Below are 25316 nucleotides of genomic sequence, written 5' to 3'. Positions count from 1 at the left end.
CACTGGGCCTCGAGTGGGGTTTCCGCAGTCACTGGGCCTCGAGTGGGGTTTCCGCAGCCAGTCCCCGGACGGCCGGTCTGGACGTAAGTCACTCCTGGAGAAGAGGGGCCCTCGGGCTGGGGGCAGAGTGGGGTTGGGTCAGGTGTACCCTCCTGGCTCTTCCCCAGATCTTAGCAGGTACGAGAGACTGAGCAGGGGCCGCCTACAGTTTCTTACTGTGCCAGATCCAGTGGGTGGAAGATTTAACCTCAAGTCACAATTTGCAGAAAGGATTGGCCTTGTCTTGACTCGCCTCCCATGCCGCTTTTTCCCCACCCCACTCCCTTGCCAGTCACCTTCACCAGCCACCCTACTTTCCTGTCTTTTGAGGGTTCCCAAGCATTTCCTGAGGCCTGTTGGACAGTAGGTCCGTCTTTGGCCATGGTTCCAGGGTCCTCAGCTACTTTCATGCCCTACTCCTGCATTACAACCCCTACCTCCTACCTGGTATTCTAGCTATTACAGCTTCTGCCTGGGGTGCTGGGATTCTGCTCCCCATACCAAGACCCATCCTGGCCCCCCCCCCACTGGCTCCTGTCCATCTTCTTGCCCTGCCGCTGCCCTCAGTCCCTCCCCTTCGCCATCCCTGGGATTTCCCTGAAGAGCAAACCTCTCCCTCATCCCCGTTCCTGTAGACGTGCTTTCTCCCCCAATTAGAATGGAATTTCCTTGAGGGCAGGAGGGCCCATCTTGCTTCCCTTTGTATCTCCAGGCCCAGGACAGTTCCCCCCATGCCCACCCTAGGAGCTTCTTGGCTGATAGATTGATATCAGGATTGCCTTACTTTCTGCATTTTTATCCCCATCGCCCAGCTCTGTACCTGCTTAAAGAGTACTTGACCAGCTGGTTGATCAGTCTTTTTCGTGGCACATAGGCTCACAGTGGTTTTGAGTTCCGTGATAGGGAGCCTCCCTTCATGCCCAGGCCACTATTTTGGCCTTGTGGTTCCAGTCCTCCTGGGCCCCACTACCAGGGTTTCTATTTCATTATTCTGTCTCTGGTCACCTGATTGGGACGGGCCATTTGCCTGATTGTTTCCATTAAACGTTGAGCTCTCAGGCTGTCTACCACAGTTATTTGACATTGCACTACCCAGACAGTCTGCTTGAGAAAACTCACTTAGAGCAGCGTTGGCAATCTCCTTTCTCCATCTTTAGCTTCCAGGGAAGGCTTTGCTTGAAAAATCCCAAGGGCCAATTTTCAAGGCACTTTTTGGATCAGACTCCCCCTGGCTTGGCTTGGGGAGACACCCCCCCCCAACACTCTCTCTGTAACTCAATCTCTGCCCTGGCCTGTTCTATGGGAACGAGGTGGAGAAATCTGCCAGCCATTGTGTCTGCTGAGTGGAGGCACAGAGGAGGTGGCTGTTTGGTCATTGGAGCAGGTCTGGGGCTCTGGAGAGCTGCTTTTAAAAAGTGTCACCTGAGGAGACTCACTGGTCTTCTTTGCTGTAGCTTACTAGTCCTCTGAGGTGACGGCCAGAGGCGTCATTACCTGATCCATTTGCAGAGAGGCCCAGGCAAAGCCAGGTTACCCAGGTATGGAACGTCTTTTTTGCCTCATCTCTATTTTTCTTAGAATCCTTCTTAACCTTCCAGGCTCACAGAGATCATAGGATCCTAGACTGAGGATGGGGAGGGACCCACGTGGACATCAAGCCAACCCTCTCATTTTACAGATGAGGAAATCAAGGCAGTTCAGTGACTTGCTCAATATTGCATACATAGTGAAAGAGTCAGGATTTGAATCCTGGGCCCCCATTCCAAAGCTGGGGCTCCTTCCACTGAACCATCCAGTCTCTCAAAGCACCCGTGATTTCATTGGTATGTGCACCTCTCTCCCTGGGGAAATCTCAACTCACACATGCCTTGTGCTTTGCATTTTGCGTCCATACTTTGCTGTAAGTCCTCCCCAAGGGCCTTCCTTTGAGTCTCTGGACATTCTACAGGCTCCAGAACATCACTCAGGCTGTCTGTTTGTTACCCCTTGCTCTAGAGGACTGGTCAACCTTCTCTTCCAACCTACTGTGCCCTCAATGATCTTGTTTACACCACTTCTTATGTGGACCAATGGTGATACCTTATACCCTACTGATGCTCTCCTTGGGGCATTTTTTTTTACCCACCGGGTGCCCGGTTGGGAATGGGGTAGTCCATGATTCATGGCCAAATTGTACAACAAGAAGAATTCTTCAGTACTTTGAGGATGGGCCTAAAACACATTTCAGATGCACTTAGCATGCTGGCAAAGTAGAGAACATGCTTTTCTCATTTTTATTAAAGCTGAAACTGCACCTTAGGCCTTAGGATGGTACTATAAATCTGGGAAGCAGTATGGTCCCTGGGCGTCGTGAGGAGCTCATAGGAGAGTGGTGGGTTTTTTCTGTTGCATCCACAAGGTTATTTCCCTTTCAAGGTGAGTATGATCTACAGGGCATTGCTCAGGCATGAGCTAGTAAATGTTTAATAACCAATTATCCTAAAAAGATACAGCTAATACAATTGACAATTAATCTGTATTAGTAACATTTTCTCCATCACTTTCTTAAGTCTAGAAAATCAGCAAATCAATAAATCAAGTCAATTTCTGAGGTATAAATACTCCCATTGAAAGTACATTAATCTGGCTCAGCTGGTTCATGTTGGATCCCTGGCTAAAGCTACATGTCTGGAGGCACTAACTGCAGTATATCCTTGGGAGGTGGATGGTGCTCACTGAAGGGAGACAAATTGTTTTTTATCGTGCTCCGGCTACTCTGAGTTCTTCATGTTGTTTTGCATTCTCTTCATGTAGTGAAAAGCTGTCCTGTATCCGGTATGTATTGTTGGCTTGAGTGCTTGCATAGGAGATGAAGACCCTTTTTACCTACATCTCTAAGGCTTTGCACACGAGCTGCATATTCTGATATTACTAGGGGACATCTGGATGAGGACAAAATAAAACAAATTCTGAGATTTCCAAGGGGAAGCCTGAGGTGGGAGTGGGGGCTAAGGGGAGGAGGGGTAGGGAGGTGCCAGCTAAAGAAAATGATTTATGAGACTAGTCCTTGTAAATCTTTGGTCTATCTCCTGCTTCTTCCACCAATTTACTACGTGACAGTAGCTAAATATGGAAGTCCTGAGCCATGAGTTGTACTAGAAGGGTTGATGTCCATACCTAGCTCAGATCTTTACTAGCACTATAACCACGGTCAGGTTGTTGAACACTGCTAAGACTTAGTTTCCTCATCAATAAAATAGGAGCGATGGTAGTTACACTAATAATAATAATAATAATAACAGCTAGTGTTCACAGAGCACTGGAAGGTTTGCGATATTATCTCATTTGATTCTCACAACAACCCTGTGAGGTAGGTACTGTTATCCCCATTTTACAGATGAGGAAACTGAGGCAGATAGGGGTTAACTTGCTCAGAGTCACACAGCTAGCAAGTGTCTGTGGCTAGATTTGAATCTAGATTTTCCTGATTCCAAGTTTAATACTCTATCCATTGTACCACCTCGCTGTATTACCTCCCTCCCGACAAGACTGTTGGAGGGGAGGGAAGTGCTTTGAATCTATGAAGTGCCATAAAAATGTGAGCTATTATTTCAGAGGGAGCCTCAGCCCCCAAATGAAAACCGTTTAAGCTGGGCCTGATGGAGGAGGCTTGGGAAGACAAACCCTGGGCTGGTAAGCAACCATCCTCTTTCTTTGGTTAAATGTTTTCCTCCTTTCTCCTTGATGTTTATGAAAACAAATGATAGCCTGGCCAGAGTTAGTGAGAGGGAAGTTCTTTCTTACGCTTGAAATGGATGATGATGATGGCAAAGGGAAGGAATGCCTGGCTCCCTACAAAGGCATAGATGAGAAAGAGATCCTGGCCTTGAGGTTGTTTTGGCGACAAGCCGCCTGGATCGCCTGCCCAGATGGGAGGGAGGTGAGCCCAGCCTTGCTGGGGCCAAACAAGATGTGGGGGCACCACAGACGTCCTCGCTCTGGGGATCTCCCTCCACACACTTTCTCTGCTTAAAAGCTCCCTCTGGACTGGGGGTGCTAGTTCTCTCATGTGACTTCACTAGCCCTGACTCCTACTCCTCACTTCCCAGAAGTAACCATGGCAAGCCCTTGGGTTGTTAACGAGGCCACACACGGGATGGTGACACGTGATTTTTATCTAGCCTTTTAGAAGGTTCCTCATTTGTTCCAATTTGTCCAAACCTTAAGTGAGTTAGAAAGTAGGATAAAAAAGCATCAAATTCCTAGGGCATTGTAGACCCCCAAGCCAGCCTGGGTCTGGACAGACTTCACCAAGCAGCCTACAGGTGGCCATTCACAAGGAAACCAGCAAAGGGTGAGGAAAAGGGCAGATGGCAGCACTGTGTAAGAGAAACAGGAATAATCATATTGAAGATGACCGGCAGTGGGTGAGGGTGAAGCCAATAGAAAGCTGGCGTCAGAACCAGGAAGACCTGGGTTCCACAAGCCTTTCCTGGTTCCCCCATCTGCTCGATCCTTCCCCTTGAAGGTGTTTATATACACACACGTATGTATATGTATGCACACATATGCATACATATATGATGCAATATCTGTATACACACATACAAATATACTTACACACATATAATCTGTGTGTGTGTGTGTGTGTGAGCCAGGCTCTCACTGCATGGCTTTCCTTTTAGTCTTCCCTGATTGGCTCCCAATGAGTCATCCAAGCACCTATTCTAAGTACCTTTCTCCTCTCCCAGGCTATTCTGTCAGCAGGTGACTTTGTTTCCTTCGCAATTAAAAAAGAATTGAGATTATTCGACCCGAGCTTCCTGACCTCCCCATCTGCCCCTTCCTCTCTTCCTCCTCACTCTAGTCTCTGTGGAAGAGATGACCATTCTCCTCTCAAGGCTAACATTCTTCCTGGGTTCTCCATTTTTATCTCCTTCCTTCTTTTCCACAAGAAGGTCCCAACATTCATCCCTTCCCTTTCTTTCCTCTTTAAATCTCTCTGTTTCTACTGCAAAGTACAGGTCTGATCACATCACCCCGACCCCCTCAATAAATTGAGTGGCTCGCTGTTCCCTGGAGAGTCCAAGATAAACTCATCTGTTCAGCATTTCCGTCCTTTCACAATCTTCCCTCTTCCTATCTTTCTGATCTTCTCAAACCAGGGATTCATAGCCTTTTGGTGTGTCATGGATCCTTCATGACCCACAGACCTCTTCCCAAAATAATGTTTAAATGCACAGAACATGGAATTATAAAGGAAACCAATTAGTTTGAGATGTAGTTATCAAGCTACTTAAATAAAACCAAGTTCACGGAGTCCAGGTTAAGGATGCCTCTTTTAAGACTTTACTCCGCTCCTTGAGGGCAGGGACTATAGCCCTGTGAGGAGAAGGTGAGATCCCATTTGTGAAGACCTTTACAGCCCTTGCACACTCCATGATCCAGCCACACTATCCTCTGTCCCTCCTACAAGATGCACACTTTTGCATCTGCCAGCTGTCCTCCATGCCTAAAATGCTCGCGTCTCTCTCCTCCCTTCCTTAGCTTCTTTTAAGATTTAGCTCAGGGATCACCTTCTGCAGGAAGACTTTCCTGGGCTTTGTAACTTCGGAATGAGGCGGGCTCTTTCCTTCTCTCGTCCCAACTCTCAGTCAGTTTCTTCTGCCTCCGTGACATAGCCAGCATCTACATCTACTGTTCCACTTAGCCTAGGGCTCATCACTTCTTGGCTGGACTGTTACCATAGCTCCCAAGGTGGTCTCCCTGTCCCAGCATCTCCCCCGTCAAATCCTTCTTCCATAACTGTAAAAATAATCTTCCTAAGGCACGGGTCCAACTATGACCCTCCCCTGCTCCAAAATCTTCACTGGCTCCCTATTACTTTCAAGATAAAATACAAATTCCTCAGCCTGGTGCTTAAGAGCCTCCATAATCTGAGGCCACCATACTATTCTAGTCATATCGTGTGATTCCACTCTGAGTACTTTATATTTCAGCCCAAATGGCGCCAGCTATTCTCCTAACTTGGTATTTTAGCTACCTCCTCTGTCAATATGCAGACACCATTTGCCCTCCTTCCTCACCTCTGCCTTTCGGAATCCAGCTTAACGGCTAGCTGCTCTGGGCAGCTTTTTCTGTACTTTGCCAGTTGTTTATTCTTGCTCCTTCCTTGAAATGCCTAGTAGTGACTCATCTAGATACATGGGGTATGTATCCCTTAGCAGAATGGAACGTCCTTGAGGGCAGGGTCTATCTATGAGAGGATAAAACAAGATAATGTTTACAAAGACCTTCATAAACCTTGCAATGCCATATAATTATGATTATTGTCTTTTTAGTAAGTGTCCGGCAGGTTGAACTGAGCACGGAGCTGGGTGGAGCACAGCAGAGAAGACTAGATGGTGTGCAGAATGTTGGAATGGGTGGCTCTGGGAGTTCCTGCTCAGTTGGAATGCACATTAGATGCAAAAACAATAGACTTTGCTCCATCTGTTGAGCAATTGCCTAGACTTGTCAATGTCACCTTCCCTTTCTCCCCTTCCCTTCATTTCCAAGCAAAGATTTCATTAACTATGTCTATTCAGACGGCATTTTGCCAGTCTGATCTGTTAGTGTATCCTTTTTCAAGAATGTGCCTAGGGAAACTCTGCAAAGCAGGTCATCCAGTCTCCTCCTTGCCATTTTGAAGCCTTTCTCCTTATGTAGCTCACAGAGCTGCCAACATTCCTCCAGTTGTTGGAAACCAAGCATAGCTGCAAAGATGATCAGAGAAGTTTGTTCTTTTAAGAAAAAAGTTGATTTATTTTTCCCCAGTGGGATACAAGTCTTTGAGAATCCAGGATGTGGATCCAACTTGGAACTATATTTTCCTTCTTTTTTTCTTTTTGGAAAAAAAAGAAACAAGTTTTTCTGCATGTCCTCATTCCTCCATTAGTTTTAGATTTCAATATCCCTTTTCTGGAGGGTGAGGAGATGGAAGGATCTTGAAGAGACAAGAGATGATGCACTGGGTAGAAAGGACATGCAGCTAAATGAGTACAAGCCCAAGAGCAGAGCACATTGGAAAAAAAGATGAAGACCAACATGTTACAGAAAACATAGGGCCCGTTAGGATGGTAAAACATATTTCCTGAAGGCTTTAGGTGCTGGTGTTCTAAATGGAATTTTCTTTATAATCTGAAGGACTTGTGAAGATGAGTTATCAAACTTTTGAGAGAACTGAGGCGCAAAGAACTAAAAGAAATTTCCGAGACCTATTTGGAGCTGAAAGTGTGTACTGAACATCTACAGAGAGTGGCCACGTTATATAGAATATCAGTAGGCTATCACTAGGGACCAATTGTAAGAGTAGGAGCTGATGGAGTCAAACAACCAAATCTCCCCCACCCCCATTTAAAGTAAATATTAAGGTGCTGTACTTTGATGTTTTAAGCAAGGGAAGACACTCCTCTGTGGAATTAATCACTCAAAGGTTTTAGACTAAACGTGGGAAAACTCAATTAATTTAGATGTCCCTGAAAACCATTGACTGAATGGGAGTAATGGTACACAGGAAGGATGTTCAGGTTGGTTGTTGAAATTTGGTTTCCCCCTGTGGGTCTATAAAATGACAAACCATTTTGGAACCTAGGGATTCAAGTGTCCAGCTGCTTCGTGGTGCAAGCCTCCAGCTTCAGTTGATCTCATTGTAACTTATTCTGTCCCTTCAGGATTCCTTAGAAGGAATTGCCTTATGGGGGAGGGGGTGGAATGAGCACCTCAGCCGCTGGGTCTCTCATGCCCTGCTCCTTCCAACCCTCTTGGCTGGAGGAGGACCTGCTGAACTTCAGAGTACTGAAGGATATACACTTTTTATCAGTATGTTTGCATATCTTCAGGATAGCACTGTCTGCAAAGGGAACCAGAGATAAGATGGGAAGAAAAGGCAGATTCAAGGCTTTACAAGCAACCAAGCAAAAAGCTTGTTCTTTTAAGAAACCCTAGGAGGGACATCTTGAGGATTCTAGCAAAAGAACCGATGTGTTGTCATATGAAACGTGACATGTTGTGAAAACTATGAGTCACCCCTTTGCAATGAATGTTGCCTACGCTCTAGTCCGTTTCCCCCTGGGCTGTGTGGCTGTTGTCCTTTATTCTCAAAGAGGACCAAAATGACATCCCCACAGTGGGATTCAGGTACAGTGTGCTCTGCTGTGGCTGGTCAGACCACTATGAGCTTGGAAGGCTCTACCCCAGCCCAGGCACAAAGAGTCCACACGGACAGTTGGACCCTGGACTCTGTGCACTGGTGGGAGACTTTGGGGTGAGAGATGTTTCGTATCAATCATACGATTGTGATAAACACTTCCAGTTAAATCCAAGTCCAGTCTGGCTGACTGATTGATATCAATTGATAATCATGGAGGGAAGTGTACCCGATGGGGCTTTCAAGCTATAGCACTAGAAAACCAGGTCTGCCTCTCAGGAGCACCCCAAGAATCCTGAGGGGCAGAACGGAGTTACAACGAGGTCAATGGAAGCTTGGTCAGAGCTGTTCCAGAGTGGAACGCCTTGTCAGGGCGTGATACCTTGCTCCTTCAGATTCCATGTACATCGTATAGATCTCGGAGAAATACCTAGCTATTGAATATAGTCGCTCCACTAGAATGCATGCTCTTGAGGGCAGGGGCCAAGCTTTGGCCTCTCTTTGCCTCCCTAGCGCTTAGCACAGTGCTTGGCACATGGGTTCCTCACCTTGGAGGCTCCATGATCATTGCTCAGGGTGTTATAGTGGGGGTGCCTTTTGTTTATGTACTGGACTAGGCGGCGGCAATTTTGCTTCCAGCTCTCAGATTTTATGTTTCTATGATTTTATCTTCCCTGCCGTGCCTCATCGGGGTAGGCATGTAATAATCATTTGTTGAGAATGACTAAGTAATCCGTAGGTCGGAGCTCGCCACACAGCCCTCCCCCACTCCCCACCCCACCGCGGACTTTTAATACATGAGCTGTTGCATTTGTTTGGATCTAGTTGGAAACACGGATGGGTTTCAAGGGCAGCCTCCTGGACAGCTCCAAGAAGCCATCCATCTGCAGGATGCATTCCACTGCAAAGCTGGGCAGGGTTTCCTGCGTCCTGTGAAGCCTCAGTTCCAAGCTGTCTCTTAGAAACCCGGTAAAGGCAAGGACGAGTTTTTCCAAGAGAGATGTTGGAGCTGACGGCACAGGGACGGAGCCAGGCTTTGGGAGTGGGGGTGCAGGTGGGGGTGGGGCAGCGGGACAAGGCAGGAAGAGCCAGGGCTACAAATCTGTGCTCCCAGTCTTACTAGCTGTGTGGCCCTGGGAAAGTCATTCCGTTTCTCTGAACCTCGGTTTCCCCCTTTATAAAATGATAATGATGCTTGCACCACCTAGCCCACAGAGTTATTGTAAAGAAAGCATTCTATAAAGCGTAAAGAACTAAAGAATTAGGAGGATTTTTAAAAAATGTTTTCTTTTTCTTTAATCTTTTAATTGATGCCCTTGGTTTTGACATTGCTTTGTTTCCAAATATATCCCTCCCCCCTGCCCTACCCAAAGAGCAATCCTCCTTTGTAACAAAGAAGAAAGAGGGGAGGCGGAAAAGTGGTTCAGCAAAACTAACCAACGCTTCAATGTTGTCATTGCCTGGCAGTGAATGCTGTATTCCATACCCATAGTCCCCCACCTCTGCAAAGAGGAGAGGGAAGCACATTTTCTCACTTCCTCTTCAGGACCAACCATTCCCCTGTCCCCCACCGCTTCCTCGTTCCCTTTTATTCACCTGTGCCTGTGATTTCATCAGCATAGGTAGGGGAAAACCTCCCTGTATCAATGCAAACGCAAAAGTAGAAGTCCTGTCTTCAAAGAGCTTACAATCTATTAGGGGAAACCACATGTTCATGTACAAACACATGCAGAATTGGCACAAAATACAAGAATAGGTACAGGGACTGGACATGAGATTTCACTGATGTAAGGAACTCCCAGGTGAGGAAGCTCCCTCCGCACGTGGAGGTTGGCATGTTCTCTGAGGCTCACGGACCCAGAGAGTTGCTGGGGGCACAAAGAGGGCGCCTTGTCCAGGGCACACAGTCAGAATGGGTCAGAAGCTGGTGCTGAAGCTGTATCTTCCTGACTTCCAGCCTAGTTCTCTCTCCAGTATACCGCTCTGTCTCCTACATAGCACCGAGAGAAGTGTGAGCTAGTATTCCCCGTGAAGTCCTGTCCTAGTAGCCTGTGGAGTGGCCCTGTGGAGCTCAGTCCTCTCTCGGGACCCAAGGGGAGTTGTTTAGGGGGTAACATCAGCTTTCTAGGCCTCTGTTTCCCCACCTGTAAAATGAGACGATTGGACTATAATGCCTCAGTGGTCCCTTCTTGCTCTAACGCTCTGTTCCTATGATCTTCTTTTTCCTTCTTTTCTTTCTGTGAGATGGGGAGACCCCTGGCCACTACTTATGCTTGGACTCCTGGGGTGATCAGATACTGTCTGCACTGGGCTCGGGAGGCTTTGGAGGTTTGTTAAGCCATCCTGGGCGGGTCTTGGGTTTCTGGGGGAAAGAACCTTTTTGTGTGAAGAGGCTTAGGGCTGGGCTGGGCTGCCAGGGCCTCCTGTCTGCCTCCAAGAAGACAGGAATTCCTGGCATGCCCTGACGCCTTTGTGTGGTGGCCTCTGAATACCACTGCTGGGGACAGTGGCCCCAGCTCAGGGCCCGCGGTGCTCAGCCACGTGGACCTCGGCTGCTCTGGCTCATTTGCTGGGGAGCCGCATGGCCGTTCTCTCTGAAAAGTCCTTTTTCCCTTTACAAAAAAAGGCAATTTGAGGAGTTCTGTGGTAAAAAGTGGTTTGGAGGTAGGGAGCTGTTCTCAGAATTGGGAAGAAAGACCTGGGATCAAGTCTGGTCTCTGACACACGCTGGCTGTGTGACCCTGGGCAGATCACTTACCCCCTCACTGTCCCCAGGCTGGTCTCTGAGACTATTAGTTATATCTACTTCGGTGAATTTACGTAGATGTGGTCCAAAATACACACGTTCACCTGTGTGTGTGCACACACACATGTGCGTGCGCATGTACAGTCTTCTTGAGGGCAGGGAATATTTCATTTGAGTCTTTGTACCCCCGGCTTCTATAGCATAGTGTCTAACACATAGTAGGTGTCTAACAGATAGTAGGAAATGTTTGCTGAGTGATTGGTGGGAGCGGGGCGACTTAGTAAGGGAACCAGGCAGAGGTGAGTCTAGGGACCTCAGCATTGGGGCCACCTCTTTTCCGTGCTGGGGGCCCCTGCACGAACCAGGTTTCCTTTTTCGTGTTTCCCAGGTCACAGAGTCATAGACTGAGATACGGAAGGGACCTCGAGACCTTGAGTCCAGGGGTTCCTAACCATGCAGTGCCATGGACCCCCTTGGCAGTCTGGTAAAGCCTCAGACTCCTCAGGATAATTTTTTAAATATATATATATATATATATATATAATATATATATAAAACAATTCACAGGACACAAAGGAAATCAGTCACATTAAATTGCAATTATCAAGATATTTATAAAACCCCTGGTCTAGTCCAATCCCCTTATTTTATAGAGGAAGAAACCAGCTCAGGGACATTCAGTGATTTACCTGAACAGAGAGTGTCAGAGGCGGATTTGAACACAGGTCCTGGTACTAAGAATCTGTTCTTGTCATCATCAGAAACAGGTACTGATTTCCATTTCTGGATGATGAGCACTATTCCAGACTGGAATGACTGCTTCTGAAGCTAGTGAGCTCCCCATCACTGGAGGTATTCAAGCTGAGGCCTGGGGACCACTTGTTGGGTTCAGTGGTTGCCACAGCCCCTTCCATCTCTCAAACCCAGTGATGGTCTGTAGTGCTCAGCAAGAAGGAGATGATCTTTCTGCTGACCTCTGACCTTGCCAGGCCAAGTCCAGTTCGAGGCCCCGCATTTTAGGAAGGACATGGGCGGATGGGGAGATTTCAGAGCAGGATGGGCCAAAGGACCTGGGATGAGTGGCCTGGAGAAGGCTGCATGAGAAGACGGCCTCCTCAAGTGTTTGAAAGGTTATGTGGAAGGGGCAGTAGGCTTGGGCCCCTTGACCTAAGGTGGCAGAATGAGGAGCAGTGGGTAGAAATTGAAGGGAGAAGACAGGCTTTTGCTTGACGCTAGGACAAGCTTCTTCATCATTAGAGTCACCTAAATGGAATGGGCTGCCTGTGGGTTAGTGAGTTCCCCATCACTGAAGGTCTTCAGTCTGAGGCTAGATGATCACAGGTCAGGAATATGGCAGAGAGAGTGCTCAATGGCTTCAGAGGCCCCTGCCAACTCCACATGCTGTGATTTGGGTCTTAGAGGCTTTCCCTAAAATTGAGAGAGAGAGAGAGAGAGAGAGAGAGAGAGAGAGAGGAAGAAGAAGAAGAAGAGGGGGAGGAGAGAAGAAAGGAGAGAAGGGAGGGAGGGAAGGAGGGAGAAAGAGAGAGAAGAACAAGAAGAAGAAGGAGGAGGAGGAGGAGGAGGATGAGGGGGAGGAGGAGAGAGGGAGAGAGGGAGAGAGAGAGAGAGAGAGAGAGAGAGAGAGAGGAAGAAGAAGAAGAATGGGGGAGGAGGGGGAGGAGAGAGAGGGAAGGAGAGGGAGGAGAGAGTGTGTGAATGCGCCATCAGAGACTTCTGAAACCTGCACTGGGCTTTCTTGCTCTCTCCTGTTCCCTGACTCTCCCCTCTCCTTATTCAGCTCAACGATGCCGGCAGCAGGGACTGGACGGGCTGGTTCTGTCTCAGCCCGGGATACATTGATGGGCTTTGCAGGGCTGGGCGGGGCTGTAAAATGCCAAACTAGATTTCTCTTTGATAGAGAAGGCTTGTTTCTGTTTAATGGTGTGCGTGTGCCACAAGGCGGTTCGGCGGCCCACGGTTGCCATGGAGACCTTTCCAGCGTTGCTGCTAGCTGCGAGATGCACAAGTGAGCCGTCCCGCGCGTTCTGCCCCTCCCCCCATCATACTCAGAATTGCCTCCTGTGATTCTGGAGACTTCGTGAGGCCCTGGAAAGAGCACTGGCTCTGAAGTCAGAGGGCCTGAGTTAGAATCCCCTCCTAGTTATGGTTATTAATGCACCTTAGACAAGTTGGCCTCGGTTTCCTCATCTGTAAAGTGATGGGGGGGGGTCAGACTGGATGGCTTTTGAGGTCCCTTCTGACTTTCAATCTGAAGATCCTAGGATGAAGTCACTTCATCTCTGTGGGCCTCGGTTTCCTCATCTGTAAAATGAGGGGGGTTAGGCTGGCTGCCTCCTAAGGGTGTGGCGTCTTTTAAAGCCCCATTGCCACTTCACCTCCTCTGGGAAGCCTTCCCTGATCTCCGATCAATAATGACTCCTCCCCCCAACCCGACCTCAAATACTACGCCCTACAACCTTCTGCTGCATTTTCCCCATATTATTTTGTATTAAAGAGCTTTGCTATGTGTCACATCCTCCACTGGACCCTAAGCTCTATGACGACAGGTAAACTGTCTTTTAGAAACTTTTATAGGAGAAAATAGTCATACAGTTGTGTGTAATACAATACGAGGCATAACAACGCGCTCCAGGGAATGTTTAGGAGAGATTGTTTTCCACTGTGGCTGGGTGGGGCGGGGCACAGGAATCGAGGAAGGCCACGTGGAGGAGGTGGCAACTTGGCAGATGAACCTGGTGATGTTGCCCCTGTTTTATGTTGGAGAAACTGAGGCTCAGACCCACGTGACCCAAGAGGCCCCTTCTCTGCCTCTCTGCCAGTCATGGGTGTGGAGGACGTTAAGGCTCAGAAGCCTGGGAGCCTGGATGGGGCTGGGCGGGGGCTGGGCAGAGAAAGGAAGGCCAGGCAGGACACTGGATGCATTTTTCAGGGAAATGCTGACAAATGCCTTTCGGCTTCACTTGCAATCTCCTCTGACTCGCGGTTTGATTAGCCAAGAAAGGGGAATGTGCCTGGGCTTCTCCAGAAGCCACAAATGAGGCTTGGTGGGCCCCTGTTAGGGCTCTGCGGGCGGATTGTTCTGGGAAGGGATGAGAAGATTCAGGCCTTCCTGGATACAGCCACAGGATGTGGATGCTGGTGAGGCTGCGGTCCAAAAGGCTGGGAGACAGAATGGAGACGCGGGAGGGGGCGCTGATGGGGAGGGTGACCGAGGAGGAAGGCTCTGGAGGTCGGGGAAGTGACACCTGGTTTCTAGCCTTGTTTCCCCGAGACAAACCGTGAGAAGTTTGCCTGCCTTGGCTGCCCAACCTGACTGTCGGCCCAGCTCATCAGGCCATTTTATGGGTTAAAGTTGTTTTCTGAAATTTGTGTGACCTGTACTAGTCATGTCTTTCCTAATTGGAGTCAGGAAGACCCAAGTTCAAATCCTATCTCAGACACGTACTGACTATATGACTGAGCAAGCCATTTAATGGCTTTCAGCCTCAGTTTCCTCATCTGTAAAATGGGGATGATCATGCCCCTACCTCCCAGGGCCGTTTTGAGGCTCAGACGAGAAGACATATGCCAAACACATTTCAAACCTTGAATCGCTATATGAATTCTAGCTAGCACCAGCATTACCATCATCATCACCACCCCAAGGTCGCAAAGAAAGTATGCAACAGGCCTAGAATTTGAACCCAGAACCTTGGATTCTTAAAAAAAGATATAGATATGTAAAATTACATGTTATTTCTTTAAATATTTCTCAATTACATTTAAATTTTTTACTATTCATTTTTAAAATCCTGAGTTCCAGATTCTCTTCCTCCCGCCAGCCCCTCCCCAACCCCCCAAGAAGACAAGTGAAATCTCAATTATCCCTGTGAAGTCACGACAAAGTTATTTCCGTATTAGCCGTGTTGCAAAAGAAAACACACAAAACCCCCAAGAACAATAAAGCAAAACAAGTTTGCTTCAAACCACGCTGTGAGTCCATCCGCAGAAGCTCAGACTGTAACCCCAGCTTTGGGCCCACTCTATCATGCCAGTCTCCCATGGCTGAGATTGAACTACCTCAGAGATCCAAATGGCGGTGTGGGTCAATAGTACTCTGTGATTGGTCCCTGGAGGGAGTTGGGACTAGCTGTTAGACTATAAGCTGTTTGAGGGCAGGGCCTATTTCATTTCTGTCTTTTTGTCCAAGCACCAAGCATAGTTCCTGACACAATGGGTGCCTAATAAATGCTGATTGTTAAAAATCCCTACTCTACCATATGGGACCTTAGGGAGCTCATTGCCCCTCTGGGCCTCAGCTTCCTCATCTGTAAAAGGAGGGGTTGGACTGGATGACCCCCAGCCCAAGATCTTGGAGTCCTTGATCCCTGTTGTCCTTGAGCTCAGGGCCAGCCAGGCCTCCTTGGCCTGTGCTCCAAGACTCAAGTCGCTCTTCTGAAGACTTCTCTCTCTGCCTCTGCCTTCCTAGGCTTCCTGGCTCTGGAGAAGGCTGCGTGGGAAGAGACTCCCCGTCACCGGCTTTTGCTTCTTCCTGGCCCTGTCCGTGGCTGCCCTCACCAGCTTCTCCCCAGGCCTCCCAGCCCGTGACCCTGGGGGTCCTGTCGAGTCTCCTCACCGGGCTGGCCGACCCCTCAGGGCGATGGAGACTATTCCTTTGGGAAGGCCAGAGGCTCTGAGCTCCAGTCAAGGTCTAAAGCTGGCCCCTGTGGGACCCTGGGAAGGATGGGCCTCCCTGAAGAACTCCAGCTTGGTCTGCAAGGGCGATCGAGGCTCCAGAGGTAGAGTAGGCCACGGTCGTCCCCATCCTGGCAAGTCCAGCAGATACCTGGGCCGGGCCAAGAGGGACACTGGTGGTGACGGTGGCACCACCATTCTGAGAGACTCTGGTGCCCAGAGTCACCTGGACATGGCCAGGAACATTCTTCTGGGGAGGAAGGATGCCAGGGGCCAGAAAGCCAAGGGCCCTTTGGCTTTGAGACGTGTCTGGCGTGATGACCACCTCCCAGAGCTGCCAATCAAGGAAGTCCCTCCTGGTGCCCATCTGGAAGGACCCGCCGTCACTTCCCGCCTTGAGGACTCCAGACCCGGTCAGGGTAGGCCCACCCTGCATGACCCAGACGTTCAGGCAGCTGGGGCTGGGAAGGAGGCCTGGGGTCTGGGGGCCCAGGGCCGGACAGCTAGCTCGTGGCCAGGCTCTGTGGAAGAGCTTCAGGGCTCTATGTGGTGCGATGCTGGGACGGCTGAGGGCCATGCAGAGGCAGGTGAAATCCCACCGTGGTTCACGGCAGATGATGTGTGGAAAATGAGGCTGCTGGCCCGTGGACAGGTGACCGGCAGAGCGAGGGTCCCCGGGCACGGGCAGGTCCTCCGAGTCGGCTTCTCTGTGGAGGAGGTCCAGAATGCCCGATCCCCTGACCTGGGTCAGCTGTGCTCCGAGGGGCTCTGTGGGCTGATCAAACGGCCCAGGGACCTCTATGAGGTCCTTGCCTTCCACCTGGACCGGGTGCTGGGCCTATACCGCAGTTTGCCCGTGGTGGCCCGACATTTTCACAGCCCCCTGCTGCCCTACCGCTTCACTAGGGGAGAGCCCCGTCCCGTGGTCTGGTGGGCCCCGGACATCTGGCACCTGAACGACAGTAACCATGATCAGAATTCCTTTGCCCTGGGATGGCTGCAGTACCAGGCCCTGCTCCGGCTCCGGTGCGGCATGGCCGGCTCCGGGGCTATGCTGGGGGAGGCCCCCTGCCTGGGCGTCCGCCATACTGAGTGGGCCCAGCTAGCCCTCTTCGATTTCCTCCTACAGGTAGGTGGAATGTTTGCGGGGGAGGAGAGACAGAAGGATGATCGGTCATTGACTGGTTTGCTTATTGCTGGCAGGTATTCACGGACCTCTGCTTCTCCAGGAGCGGCTGCTAAGGAAGGGGTCTGCCTGGGGGGAACAGTGACCAGTCTGCCTTTTCCTAAGACCCATTCGGGGCACGGGGTGGGAGAAGGAAGCTGGGAATGGATGTGGGAAGGAAGCAGAGATCGAGATGGGAAAAGAAAGGCCAAAAAAAAGCTCGCTGCCCTCTGGGAGCTCACAGTCTAATGGGGAGATAACATCCATTAGCAGCTTTTCCCAGGAGCAGGATCTCCAGAGCAAGGGAGAATGGGGAGGGGAGAGGAGGACCAAGATGGATGGACGCCCATGGAGGCCTACCAGTCAACGGCCGCCAGGGTCTTCCTTTTCAGTCTCTCAGCCCCGGGGCCCAGTCATAGGTGGAAATACACACTGCATCTCTCTGTTCTGAACAAAACCCCAGTGTCCCCTTCCTCTAGCCACGGTGGCAGACTTCCTACACCCCTGAGGCTGTCTGCTTACAGAATGAGCAGCTCTCCAAACAGGGCTCTGCAGGCAGCCTGTGCCAGGGACTCAGACCTGGGCTCCTGCCACCTCTTTCCTGCTTCTCTCCCTACCCATCAAGCAAAATGCTCTTGCATTGGACAGCTCCATCCTTCCTCGAAAACCCAGGGGCAAGGCTGGCACAAGATTGGTTTCCCTGGAGAGGAAATCAAAAACAGGGCTTTGGCAAGAGGTAGGATAAACTGTATGCATCCTGCAGAAGCATCTCGGAGCATACCCAAAGGGTTTCTGTATAAAAAGCCTTTTGTCTGTTGAGGGAGGTGCTCAGTTCTCTTTGGATAGCATTGCTTGCTCACCTCATGGATGTGTTCTGGGCACTACCCCCTCTTCTTAAGTCCCCACTGTCACCCCAGCTGTAGCTTCCCCCCTCCTTCTGCAGCTGAGTGTAAGACATCTCTGCTGTGTGTTGGCTTTGTAGTGGAGGAGCACAAGGGTCCTGAAGGCACAGGAGGACCCAACACGAGCCGCCATATTGACCCTGTATCAGTCAAGCCCTCATAAATCAACTGTGTGACATGGCGGCCCCAGCCCCAGCACTGTCCTGCACGGCATCCCTAGCATCCTCAAGGAGGAAGCCAATAGTCCCAATGTCCTTTCCCCTGGCTTGCTGGCATGCCTCCTAGACAGCCCATTCTCTCTCCTCCCCATTTAGACCAGAAGCAGCTGGACATATGAATATATCCTCAGTTACTTCTATAACTCTTTGAAGTTTGAAAACACATTATAACTGAGCCTCACAACAACCCTAGGGGGTATTTCCTTATATCTGCGGTACCTTATCTAACAATGGTTGAGTAATTCACTCAATAAGCATTTATTAAGCACCACTTCTGTGCCAAAGATACAGAGCTTAAAAGAAAACAGTCCATGCTTTCATGGAGCTTGGATAGGGTATCCCAAAAGTCTGATGGCAGTTTTCAGCTTGGAGAGTTGGGAACATGCCATATTTCCTGGCAAGGAGTCAATGTATACATAGGTAAGTTAATACGAAGGAATTTTTAGGGGGGAGGGAGTATTAACAACCAGGGGAATCAGAGAGGATCTTGTCCAGGAGGGTGGTGCCTGAGCCATGACTTGACAGAAGGCAGCGATTCCGAGAAGGATGGATGGCGAGGAAGAATGTATTCTGACCATGTGGGGACTGACTCCCAGGCTGTGGAAGTGGGAGGTAGGATGGTGTGAATGCAGAATGGCTGACAGGGAGAGTTTTCAGGAAGGGGAATGGTTTGAAATAAGACTGAAAGGGTAGGTGGGAGCCAGATTGTGGAGGGGTAAGGAAGGCCCTAGATGAGCGGGAGAACATCTGTGAGATGGTGGCCAGGATGGTGAGAGAACTCTGGGAGGAGTCAGACGGCTGAGGTTCAAATCCTCTCAGTACCTGTGTGACCTTGGACAAGTCACAACCCCTCTGGGCTTCAGTCTCCTCATCTCCTAAATGAAAGGCCCAGACTAGGTGGCCTGTGGGGTCCCTTCCAACTCTGCAGCTGAGAAGTGGGGACCTTGAGCCTGGTGAAAGAAAATTTGGCGGGGGCTGGGCGTGGGCGGGGCAGCTGTCTCAAAATCGCGTGAAGGGCTGTCCTGTGAAAGACATTAGCCTGCTCTCCTCGGCTCCAGGTTGCCCAAATGAAAAGCAATGGGTGGGCTTTGCCAGGAGGCAGATTTAGGCATAATATCAGGGGAAACTTGTTAGCAATTAGCTCTCCCAACGTGGGACGGACTGCCTCGGGAGGTCTGTGATGGGAGACTGCTCATCATTGAGTTTTTTCTTCTCAAAGGTGCTGGTTAGCCTAGACCAGGGGGTTTAATCCTTTTTGTGTTATGCCAAGGGTGTCATGGGCCCCTCAGGCAATCCGAGGAGGCCTGCAGACGTCTTCTCAGAATCCTAGTTTTAAATTAATGAAATAAGTTACATATAATTACAAAGGAAATCAATAATAAGGAAATAGTTTAAAAAAATTTTTTTAAGTTCACCTACACCAGTTTAAGAATCCCTGGACTAGGGGCAGCTGGATGGTGCAGTGGGTAGAGCACTGGGAGTCAGGAGGACCTGAGTTTGAATCTTGACCCTGGGCAAGTCACTTAACTCTGCCCCCTCCCCAAAAAAAAGATTCCCTGGACTGGACTGAACTCTAAGAAATCATAGGATGCTAGATTAGGGCTGGAAGCGACCCTAGAGGCCACGGAATTTAACCTCCTCATTTTACAGATGAGTAAGCCAAGGCCCGGGGGAGTTAATTTCCCCAGGGTCACACGGCTAGTAAGTGTCTGAGTCAGGAAGGCTCGAGTCTTCCTGACTCCAAGTCGAGCCACTCTGCCCAAGGCTGCCCATCCAGGTCTGAGACACTGTGATTCAGCAGCAGGTCAGAAAGCTCACAGCATCTTTAGGGAACAGTAAGCATCATCATTATTTATCACATCTGACGGTAATGGTCTAACCCTCACCCGTGAGAAGACAGCAGGACGGCAGATCCAGTTTAGTACATGAGGACCTGACCTCATCAGGTGACTTTCCAGGATATAACTCGGTCTGGGGCCAGGGCTAATGCTTGAGGGTTTGCTCACTGTCTTAGGGGTAACCCCTCCCGTATTAGCATGCCTCAGAGACCCCCCTTCTCTCTCATTCCCATTTAGATTATAAGTAGCTTGAGACATTCCTATAGCAATGGGAAGTTTGCAAATTCACCTACATATATTATTTCATTTGGACCTCACAACAACCCTGACAAGTAGGCATGATATTATTGACCCATTTTAGGGGATAAGTAGACTGAGGCCTAGAGGTGTTAAGTGGTTCACATGTAGCTAGTGTCAGAGACAGGGTTTGAACTCAAGTGATTCTGGATTTGAGTCCAACGTTCTATTCATTATTCCATAATTATGCTGTTTTAGAGATTCTGGTCTGGCAACTTGGTCAGCCAATTCCATGGAACTCTTAATGTGGCTTAGTGGACAGGTCATCAGGCTAGGGCCTGGAAAGCCTGGAGCTCCACAGCTGGTTGTGTGACCTTTGGCATATCAGTGAGCCTCAGTTTCCTCATCTGTCCAATGATACATACTTTGCTTCCCCCTTGAGATTTTTGGGAGGGTCAAATGAGATAGTGTTTGTGTAGTGCTCTGAAGACTGTCAAGTGCTCCATGTATGTAGGAATAGGTCCTGGACCTGGGATTCCATTGGTGTAAGGAAGGGAAAATCCCTTTGCCCGTGCAGGTCAACGTCTTCTCTGCCACTTCTCGTCTTAAGGAGTTGCCTGAGGGCACTGAGAGTTCAGATAACTTGTCTGGAGTATACACCAATAAGTGTCAGCGCTGGGACTGGAACTCAGGTCTTCCTGTGACATTTCCTGCTGCCTCTCATGTAACTTTGTCAGGCTGACCCTGGCGATATAAGAAAAAAGGGAGGGCACTTGCAGCGGCCTCTCTTGGTCATTAGAGGGCATTATGGGAAGCAGCCTAGCCTGGGGGAAAGCATTAAAATTGGAGATTGAGTCAATTTCATGCTTGGCTGCCCATGGACAGAGTTTTCGGTCTCAGCCATGTAGAAAGGAGAGCCACCTCTGGAGACTTACGATGCCTCCGTTCAGAGATAGAAAAATGGAATCTTTCTGCTGTCTTGCCTGTTTGGCTCATGTTCCGCGGCTGGAAATCAGTCTTTTCTAAACAGGATTCATCTTCTCTATTCCCCTCATTCAGATTAAGGATGCTTAGTCTTCTGCCTAGAAAATCATAGCCTGGTGTTTGGGAGATTATGACCATGTTCCCCACTGAGACAGGTGATTTATTATTGGAGCCCGTCGAGAAAAAGAGACGCTTTACAAGGCAGCCGCGGCCATGTTTACCCACCCAGGGATACAGGAACTGGAAAAACCTAACCAGCACATAAAATGAAAGGTGCTCGATTAAAACGCATGTTCTCATTATGGCCTGGGGCGGAAGATTGCCATTAATCTCTATCAGCAGCAGGAGAAGCGGGTGGACCCAGAGTCTGGGAACACTTTGAGGAAATAACCACAGCCAAAAAAAAAAAAGAGTATGAAATTTCAAAAAGAGACCTTTGAGCCTAGTTCCATAGTGCTCCAGGGCTCCAAGGGGCTGACCAATCCAAAGAAGGAGAACGTGGGTAGAGAGCAAATGCGCCTTGGTCAGGGGATGGGCTCATCTCTCCTTCGGCCGCGGCTGCGGAGGAAGAATCCCCAAGCACGCCAGCGCTGGAAGGATTTAGCTCTTGCCAGTGAGTGGGAGCTTTCCTGTCTCCTTCCACCGTGCATCCTGGGAAAAGCAGTTTGTATGCATAAAAATGTGATCGTATAAATGCTTAATTGTCCTAAAGGGAAAAAAGTCTCAGCTCTGTTTAATCTCCCTCCCCAGGGACCTGCATATGAATACCAGCTCTGCCACCCATGTGACCTTGGGCAAATCAGCCTCTCTGTGCCTCAGTTTCCTTATATCTAAAAATGAGGGGGTTAGGCTAAGTGACCCTTCTCGCTCTAAATTTCTGATCCTATGAATTTAAACAGCTGACATGTTGTTTTGCACGCCCTTTGTTGTTGTTGGGTAATATCAGTTGTGACCCCATTTGGGGTTTTCTTGGCAAAGATACTGGAGGGGTTCGCCATTTCCTTCGCCAGCTCATTTTACAGATGAGGAAACTGAGGCAGACAGGGTGAAGTGACTTGTCCAGGGTCACACAAGCTAGGAAGTGTCTGAAGCTGGATTTGAACTCAGGAAGATGAGTCTTCCTGACTTCAAGCCAGGTGCTCTAGCCACTGCATGATCTTACGTGTCTCTTAGTAGCTCTGTGGAGTAGGTATTATTATAATTTCTGTTATAATCTGTTTCCCAATCTGTTTGGCAGATTGGGAAAACTGAGGCTAAAAGTGGTTAAGTGACTTGCCCAAGGTCACATGGCCAGTAAAGGACAGAATGAACCCAGATCCTTTGACTTCACATCCAGTGTTTAGCACAGTATCTGGTACATAGTAGGAGCTTAACAATGAATGTTGATCTTTTCTCTACACAGCGCTGCCTTCTCTCTCTTTTTCAAGCAATTTCCTTGGGCCTGGCTAGGCAAATTTTCCCTTCATTAGTTCCTAGAGCAGAGATCCAGAAGGGTGAATCAGTCCACACTGCTCTAGGTCAAGGTGGCTTTTTCCTCCTTAGTCTAACCTGCTCCCAATGCCAATAGCGGACTCAGAGTTCTTCTAGGGAGACAAATAGAAATCTAGAGTCAGACGGCACTGCTGATGATTTCCTCCTTTGACTGGGAAAGAAAGGGGAGAGATGAAGAGTGTTTGACTCCCTCCCAATACTCCCTGCTGCCCCAAGACTCTTTCTTCCTCTCTCCCTCCCTCTCTCTCTCTCTCTCTCTCTCTCTCTCTCTCTCTCTCTCTCTCTCTCCACAGCCAAAAATAACTTTGCAAGAATGGAAGATCATAGGGTGCTCCCTGCTAGGGGTGAGTCAGGAAGGGAAGAGATGGGGTGGGAGGAAAACTTGATGCTTTGGTCATCTGCCTGCTCAGCAGGATCTCTGAGTCTCTGAGTCTGAGATAGGGGGAAAGTTTGCATTCAGCAAAACTGAGCACAGCTCCAGCAGGAAAAAACTCCAGGAGAGTAAAGAGTCCCACTACTGAATGGAACCCTGGGCGAGGTCTCTCCCAATTCCTTCAAGTTAATGATTTTCTCCCCTCACCCCTTCCAGTTTGCCTCAGTTTCCTCATCTGTCAAATGAGCTGGAGAACGAAATGACAAATCACTCCAGTATCTTTGCTGAGAAAACCCCAGATGGGGTCACGAAGATTCAGACACGGCTGAACAACGGCAACAAAATTTTTCTTTTACTGATCTGAGTGTATATTGCTTCCTTACCTCTCCCAGGAGAATGTAAGTCCCTCTAAGGACAGAAACTATTTCTGTTTCATCTCGTCTTTGCGTCCCCACCACCAAGCATGAGGGGATGGCGTATATTAAGTGCTTAGCCGATGCTTGTGGAATTGAACCGAATTGGGATCATAGATTTAGAATCTGGGGATCAGTCAGTCAACAAACATTTATAAAGTGCCTACTATGTGCCAGGCACTATTCGAAGCTCTGGAGAGAAAGAGAAAGGCAAAAACAAAATGAACAAACAAACCACCTCAGTCCCTACTCTCTAGGAGCTCACAGTCTAAGGGGGGGAAACATCGTGCAAACAACTATGCCCCAACAAGGTATTTATGGGATAAACTGGAGATAATTGCTTCTGGCAGAGACGGGGATTTAGCTGGGATTTGAAGGAAGCTGGGGGTGGAGATAAGGGGGTAGAGCAGTCCAGGCATGGGGGAAGCCAGGGAAAGGCCATAGAGGCCATTTCATCCAACATTTTACAGATAGGAAACTGAGGCTCAAAAAAAGTGCAGTGACTTGCCAGAGGTCATACAAATAATAAAGATGACTTGGTATATGAGTCAAAGTCTTCTGAGCACTAGCGGGGACCAGGGTTGAAATCCTGCCTCGGACATGGGGACCTTGGTCAAATCACTTCATCCCTCTCTAGCCTCAGTTTCCTCATTTGTAAAATGAGGATAATAATAGCACCTGCCTCCCAGTGTTGCAAGGATTAAATGAGAAAATATTTGCAAAGCATTTTGTAGACCTTAAAGTACTGTACAGATGCTATCTGTAGGATATTCTGCAGAGTCCTGTGGTTCTTTGCCAGGCTGCAGTGCCTTGCATAATCAAGACCTCACAGGAGTTAGAGTGGACTTATGTCCTCAGAGGATCCTCTAGTCTGCTTGCCATACACACCATATGTTTATGTATTCATTTATTTCTCTGTTTTACAGAGGAGAAAATTGAGATCTAGAAGCATGAAGTGACTTGTTCATGGTGAATGAATGAAAAAAATTTTTATTAAGCTCTTAGTGTATGCCAAGCGTTGAGAATGCAATAGGAAAAGAGAGATAGTCCTGTTCTTAATAAACTCATGATCTTATTTTGGAAGATAGCACATAAAATCATGGACATAATCATGGACACGGACATAGACAGTATCAGTGGCAGGGCAGTTGGCAGTGTTGAGAGTCTGGAGGGCAGATGGTAAGGCCTAGTGGTCCTCTATCTTATTGGAGGGATTGCGGTTGGTGACTGCCACCTCAGTGCTGTGTGTAGCCATGTTGCTCTTCCTGCCTGCCAGACCCAGATGGAGTCTGAATAATCCAAGGTTGGAGGAAGGTGGAAAGGGAAAGGAGGAAGAGTATTCTGTGCTGGTGACTCTTCTCTCTTAGTTGGCCCAGATCTTTGCATAGCTCCCATAAGTCATAGGATTTAGAACTCAAAAGGTCCAACTTCCTATATTATACAGTTGAGGAAACTGAGGCTTGGATGGGTAACATGGCTGACCCAGGCCACTTCCCACTTGCACAGAGTCCACTCTGACCCAGGAATTCATCATTCAAGAAAATGGAAACTCAAGCAAACCTAGAAGGGGTGTATATTAAGCTGGAAAATAAATCATTAGGAAAATAGTTGGACTGGGTTCTTTTTGGCAGTTGCAATGCTCTGCTGGGAAGAGTGGAGGAGGGCAGGGCAAAGAAAAAACCAGACACCAGAGCAGAAGAAGCCATTGAGTGACTGCTTTTTGTGCATGCTCAGACTTCCAAAGTAAACCTGGCTTTCAAAAAGTGAGGTGTCACATACCACTTGTGGGACAAAAATCCCTTTTTTCCCCTCTATAAATAAGTGGCCTGTGGCCCATATGTGCAAATAATAGTGAAGAGCAGAGAAATATCAGCAAATGTTGGTGGGAAAGGAAGAGGGAGGGAGAGAGAAGAAGAGAGAGGAGGGAGAGAAAGAGGGAGAGAGATGGAAAATGAAGCAAGAAAGTCACAGAACCAGAGATAGCAAGAATAAAAGAAAGAAAAAGAAAGAAAGAGAGGGAGGAGAGACAGAGAGGAGGAAAGGAGAGG

The 25316-nt window shown here is 48.8% G+C and overlaps 1 protein-coding gene across 1 annotated transcript in view; it reads left to right on the top strand.

Moving 5' to 3' along the window:
• Window positions 1-25316, top strand: part of LOC114050660 (protein FAM198A-like) — a 60954-nt gene that overhangs the window by 28125 nt on the left and 7513 nt on the right. The window contains exon 2 of the mRNA XM_027872516.1: window positions 15442-16776. Within this exon, the coding sequence (XP_027728317.1) occupies window positions 15442-16776 (1335 nt within the window). The remainder of the gene's footprint in view (window positions 1-15441; window positions 16777-25316) is intronic.

The sequence above is a fragment of the Vombatus ursinus genome, unplaced genomic scaffold (genome assembly GCF_900497805.2).
Source record: "Vombatus ursinus unplaced genomic scaffold, bare-nosed wombat genome assembly UNPS02014799.1, whole genome shotgun sequence".
NCBI lineage: Eukaryota > Metazoa > Chordata > Mammalia > Diprotodontia > Vombatidae > Vombatus > Vombatus ursinus.
This window is presented reverse-complemented; position numbering and strand designations above follow the sequence as displayed.